At 38.9% G+C, this 6,698-nt stretch overlaps 1 protein-coding gene across 1 annotated transcript in view; it reads left to right on the top strand.

Moving 5' to 3' along the window:
- The first annotated feature begins 2,734 nt into the window (after positions 1–2,734).
- Positions 2,735–6,698, top strand: part of casz1 (castor zinc finger 1) — a 78,698-nt gene continuing 74,734 nt past the window's right edge. Inside the window, exon 1 of the mRNA XM_022741817.1 lies at positions 2,735–2,783. Coding sequence (XP_022597538.1) covers positions 2,735–2,783 — 49 coding nt within the window. The remainder of the gene's footprint in view (positions 2,784–6,698) is intronic.

The raw sequence follows: 6,698 nt of genomic DNA, 5'->3' as shown, positions 1-6,698 counted from the left end.
AGACAGCAAGAGGGGTTCAAAAACACAATCTGACTCTCGGCAAAGGTCAGATTTCTCACTCGGCATGTCTCTGGGCTTTGGGCACAAAAGCCACTGAATTCACATCTTTCAACTGGGCCCGAGCTTTTGTCCTGGGGAATGGAGGACTCGGAGTGGGCCCTGCACCAGACCAGCCCCTCCTGGAGTGCACTGTCAGGGGCAGCCAAACGTCTGGCCCGGCGGCCCTTTGACTGATGTACCCCTGCCATGTCACACGCACAGCAGCGTGCACTCACACTCACACGCATACACACTCCACCTTGCCCTCAACATTCTCCCGCATGCACCATACAATACCCTCAGACCACATCAAACGAAAAGCCCCACAGCTCCTTTTGAAAAGTAATGGTTTCGCCCCCAAAGATGGCAGCTCGAGGGCCAGAGGGCTGTAATGCATGGACGACAAACCCTCCCTCCTGTGGACATTGTTACATGAATAAAATTCCCCCTGCAATCTAAAACATCCCACAGTATCAAGTTTGGAGATACTGAAGTAGTTTTATTGTCCTTTCTTATTGATGTGTTGTAGTTACACGGAGCTAAGCCTGACTCTGTTACACCCAGACAGATGTTTTCATATCAAAATCATATAAAATTCAAATAATCTACATACACTGTTTTCTAAGACTATGGCTGGTATAAAGCTGTTCAGATATCACCACTTTAAAATCTTGTTAATGATCATTAGTGGCCTGTATACCTTGTAGCGGCTATTATATAATACTGTAATACTATTATAAATCAGCTTTATTGATTTCATGCTCTTTGCACAATATTACAGTAAATAACGGATATTTATAAGAGTTTTTGCCTAAAGTTTGTTCAGTAATGAGCCACACGGGGGTCAGGCCTCACCAGGTCTCACTCATCAACCAAACAAAATGTGTTTGTTTGCACAATATGTGATTGATGATGAACAGGCCTGACAGTGGACAACAGATTTTCATCCAACACCTTTGCAACAGGAAGAAAGGCTGGTTGCCTAGTCAGGTCATGCACAGCAAAAACAATCAGATTTTTATCATGGCTAACAAAAAGTGAAGTAGTACAGTGTTTACAGTACAATGTTAGATCAAGGGTGGAACCTTTTTGATAGAAACTCTTTTAAGGACATTTTCCTTTATGTGGGTTAGGAAGGAGGAGACAAAGCTGTTTCTTTTTTTTCCATTATTAACTAGGATGAGTCATCATAATTTCAAAATCCACCAAAACCTGTTTTATGTACATACTTTGGACTTTGACGGCACTCAGGAACTGAAGCCAGGACAATGTATCATTGCATTACGGTTCACAGCCATAAAGTTGTTCATTTCCTCTTTTCTATAACCATTAAATGTTAGTTACACACCACATTTATTCAAAATAAAACTGTTGAGGAAAACAGGAATATCCAGTGACCTTTCAAAGTTTAGACCTTTTTGTAATTTTGTGACACTTTGTAAATTCCACATTCTTGTCAGAGAGTCATGTTTACAGTATATGGACAATATGTACAAATGGTCCGGAGGCACTTTGCATGCCACTGCGGAAGAAACTGCCAGGCAAATAAGGGGTTTGTCTTATAAAGTATTCATTGTCACCTGGTAACGGCTGTCGTTTATCATTTCACCCGAAATTACAATGAAAACTGATAGCTTATCAGAGGGAGGGAAGGAGAAAGAGTGTGCTCTGAGGGAGAGAGGCAAAGAAAGTATAACACACGGCACTGAAATAGAGAGGATCCCTGTTTTGTGAGAGAAGTGAAAGACGTATTTGCTTCAAACCGAGGTGTTGGACTGGCTTTAATATTTCATCAAATATAAAAAAAACCCAAAACAAAACACTTGATCGAGCACGAGAATATTTGATCCAGTGTGAAATGTATGTCCCTTAAATGTATGACATTTAATGGTGATTTAATAGTTGGTTGACTTTCTTACGTGACTGTCAACATATCCTTTCACTTACAGTAGTTGTGTTTTATATAAAACAGTAATAAAATGTCAGTGTTTAAAAAGCATCTTTCACAGACAGTCACATTCAATTTGACTCAAATGATTCTTCTAAAAGCCTTAAATACTTGCGCAGTAAAAGTGTAATATATTTAGATAAACATGTAATCTTTTCCTCCCCAAAACCTTTTTTCAAAGTGTTGTGCTACCCTCATTTGAATAGAGGCAGTGGAGGCTCCTCCCCAAGAGAGTTGAAAGGCTAGAAGACCACAAAGATGGAAAAGGCCAGCCCACTGAGGGAGGGAGAAAAAAAACTGCTCCGGTTCCTCTGCCATAATTTCCTATCAGCCTATTCAGACAACATCACCAACAGCTTGGTCTGAGCATGTGTGTGTGTGTATGGGAGCAAAGCAGAGAGTGAGAGAGAGAGAGAGGCAGCGCACGACAGGCAGAGAGAGAGCGACAGAGAGAGAGAGAGAGAGAGAGAGAGAGAGATAGAGAGAGAGCAGGGAAGGGGAAGGCTACATTTTCTTTCACCTACCCCCCGTCAAACCACAGGAAGGAGGGGCCAGACCCTAAGCTGCCAATCAAATCCGCTCGTGGCAGCCGGCATTATCTCAGCAACAAACTATTGACAGATTACATGTCAAGGAGTTTAGTGCATGATTGAAGGAAGCCTTTTTTTTATCTAGTTACTTTTCCGCTTTATTTCCCCCTCCACCAACCAACATTCGAATGACTTTCTAACAGAGTTGAGTTATATTATGAAAGTTACATGTCTGAGAGGATTTAACTTCGACTTCCCTGAATATGGTGAGTACTCTTCTTCTTTTCTATCTTTGTCAGATATGTTTTATTAGCTGACAGTTTAAGGTGTGCCTTTATCTCTGACTAAATACACAGAGAGGGGAAGTTGTTCATGATTAAACTATGTGCCAGTGCTTATGTATACTCAAGTGTTGCGACACCCTTATTTATAGCTCTTTGACAGTGCCCAAAGGTGACTGCAATATCAAATATGATTGTCCATTTCTCTAGCACACGACTCATGACGCTGTGTTCCACGCAGTACACATGTGAAGAAAGTTCACAAAGCCAGTTTCATTTTCTCTTGTCAGAGTGTATTTCTATTCTAGGACATGAGACCAGCATAGTTCTCTGTCAGGCTTCTTTTTTTTTCTTCATGTGTGTTTTTTTTTTCTTCATCCGTGTTTCCCTTCTTGTTTAGTCTCTTTATTTAATTGCATGTCTTTTTTTTTTTTTAAAGCCAGCATTCGGTACTGTAGAAATACAGGTACTGATTTTACCCACAGAGGTAGTGGCAATGCCATTAGGGTACAGTGAATGGCCTAAGGGTTTGTTGCCAAGGGGACAAAGCAAACAAACTGTTGTGTTGCTTATGTTGTCACACATGTAAAGGGAACAGGAGCAGTACTAACATCTTTCCAGGTACTGCTAATTAGCGTACGTACTTGCAGTACACAGGTGTATATTACATTAAAATGTAAACATTCAGAAAAATCAAATGCAGTACATGCTAGGTGAAATTATAACAAAAAGCGATGTTTATTTAAAATATTTAAAAAAAATAGTTGTCATTCATCAAAATGCACCTGTGGGGCCGATTGTTTTAAACGTTATTCGACCTGTTACTGTCAGGTTAACAACAGTCATTCTGAACGTACTTTTGGGGGGATAAACTTGTCCAGTTGTGACTGGATTACACCTCATACTTTCTGAGCGCCACCCTCCTCACCACTTTACTTTTGTGTGTGTTTTAAAATAAGTCGTATTTTATTGTCACTTTTAGTTCTCTCTGTTCTGCGTGTGTACTGTTCTGTATGTACGCGTGTGTTTTGTGTTTGCATGCACTGAGAGGTGTCTTCCCTTTTTCACATGTGTGTGTGTATTAATAGTCCCTGTGCCTTTCATTATTTGCACCATACATAAATATCACTACTGAATAACTAAACTCAAACTTTTTCGAGACATAATGCCATTCCATTGACTTTGATAAATCTTGTTTGCCCTATTTTTGAAATGCTTTATTTTGAACTCGTTCAGTATATAAATATTTAATAAGCGTTGTGGGGATATTTTTAAATAGTCTGTTATTTTTAATATGGTATACAATTATTTAAAATTACAGACAGGATGCTCGAAAATATTTAAATACAGAATTATTCTATATTATTGTCTTTTCATATTTTTAGAAAAAAATATGTAATTCTAACTTCATTGAAGAGCAGAGTTTGCTCCAGGCTGTTATTTGTAATACGTGTATTTGCCAGTTACATACTGTTTCTCTATCTTATTTGAATCCCCTTAACAATTATTTGTTTTCTCTAGCTGTCTAATCTGTCTAATGCCGTTCAGCAGTCCTGACACTACATAGGCTTTTCTGCTCTTTAACTTGTATATGGCAGTATTGATGAAAAATAAATCAAATAAAACGATGATGTCTCTTATTAAATAAAACTCTGAGAGACTGTATAGTAGACCACTATGACCACAGGGTTTCACAAACACATGCGAGAGACAGACGTGAGGGCTCAGGTATTTCGTCTGGTTATTTAAGGTGTCTTGTATTATGGTTTGAAATAACAACAAACAAGTACAACTGTTATCGTGACACACCCTAATTTCAAACTTTTCGTCAGCTTGGAAAATGTTTTTCTCTCCTCTTATGAGTCATAATGTTGATTGCCTTCTCCCTCGCTGAGTTGTCTCATTAACCCTTTGTGGCCCTCTCCATCTTTTACGGCCTTCCACAAAACCAGAATGAAATGAGGGAGAAAAACAAGCCCAGGTCTGAAGGCCCTCAATAACCTTTTATCACAATTTAGCAATAACCTGAATCAATTTGATGTCTTAAGCAATAAAATATGCTGTTGCACTCCTATTTCTGCTGCTCCTTGGATGACAGTAAATTTACATTTTTTAATTAAACTAGCCGGAATTTTTATTAGGGGGCTGGGCTATGCTAATGGGAATGTTGTGTACAGCAGATTAACAGAGTTTTGAAATAAATTTAACAGGGAGACATTTGGAGGAAAAAAAATGCGAGTCATTGTCTTTAACCTCTTTCATGCCGATTTCTCCTGGGGGATCCTTGTATTCTAAGGAGCCTTGTCAGGGAAGAGTGCTTCTCAGCAACGAGGTGATTAGTATCGCCTTGTCAACTGAGGAAAAACACTCATATGCTCAAGATTTTATTTTTTTTAAAATACCTTGTTCAAACGACACCGAAATATATGATTTTTGTTAACATGTACATATTCATTTGAATAAACTGACACAGTTTACATCTCTGTCATTGAGTGAGTTTGAAGGAAGTGGTGGGAAAAACTGCCCTATTCATGTTTTATTTAGCTTTTGTTTAAATGTCGAAAATAGAGAAATTTTACTTCAACATTTAAATTTAAATTTAAAACAGTACCTCAACAGTGAATCCCTTCTTTAAATTTTCCTGCCTTAATTAATTTCCATTCTATCTGTAAATGTAGTTTTCTTATTTTACACCTACATCTGAGCAGAACAATTAAAAAAAAGTGTCAAATACAGTAGTAAATGGCAGTGTATATGTTTGTGTAGTTTTATGGTCCGCTCTCAGTATTTGATTGATGTTACGCGAGGCTGTGTGTGTTATGCCTGGTTTTAGCAGAGTGGCAGGGGGAAAGAAGGGGGAACAGAGACAGCAGACGAGGGGAGGGAGGTGTGTGTGTGTGTGTGTGTGTGTGTGTGTGTTTGTGTGCCGGTGTGTGTGTGTGTGTGTGTGTGTGTGTGTGTGTGTGTTCGGGGGGGTAGACAGAAAGAGAGGGACAGCTGAGTCCTGATTGAGCATGTGCCCAGTCATCAGTCATCAGACACAAGCCACCCAACACCATAATTACCTTAACCCCCGTCTTTTAATACCCAAATCACACCAACTGCCCTTTTTTTTTTTTTTTTTTTTTTACCGGCAGAAAGAGGAAACATCAGAGATCAAACAATCAAATAAACTCCAGATGCACGTGGGCTGCCATGCATCTTGCCGCAGTAGTCAGAGTGTTCAGGGCTACTTGATATGGGCCAGGAGCAAGGCAAGTGGCATCACCACCCCCTTTCTTCACTCCTGTGCACTCATGCAGTGGCCAGCACCTAATTAAAACCTCAAAGCTCCCCGTCACCAATCTGGAGTAATGGCCTAATTAATACTCGGTGAAGAAATATTCCAGAATGATAAACAGGTTGCACCTTGGGTCTTCATTGCCTTTATTATCTAAAATATAACAGGCCAAGTTTTATCATCACAGATAATACATGTTTGTTAAACTGCTGTGCTAAAAAATAAAGGAAATGGAAATGGTAAAATATCCTCTTTAATTATACTATCCTAAAACGCATGGCAGTGAATTATAAATTATCAGTAATATAAAAAAAAAAAAGTTTTATCATTTATTATATTTCTGGGAAAAAAACGTCCTTTTTTTTTTCCTATAGTTCTTTCTCGCTTGTTTTAGCGTAACCAGCCGAAAAGAAATCCTGCTTTTAGTCTCACAGCTGAATATGCCGTGTCATGTAGTCTCATGTGCAGAGTCAAGAGAGAAGCTCCCAGTAACTTTTTTTTTCAGGCTCCATTTCCTAATCTTACATATGAAATTATAATTTCATGCAAAGTAAGGGAGAAGAATAATCTCTAGTCGTTGATATGCCATATAAGAGAGGAAAAGGGGAAAATGAAGAGGT

This window comes from Seriola dumerili, unplaced genomic scaffold, assembly GCF_002260705.1.
Source record: "Seriola dumerili isolate Sdu_G_001 unplaced genomic scaffold, Sdu_1.0 BDQW01000056.1, whole genome shotgun sequence".
Lineage (NCBI taxonomy): Eukaryota > Metazoa > Chordata > Actinopteri > Carangiformes > Carangidae > Seriola > Seriola dumerili.
Note: the sequence above shows the minus strand (reverse complement) of the source record. Positions and strands in the feature narration are given on the sequence as shown.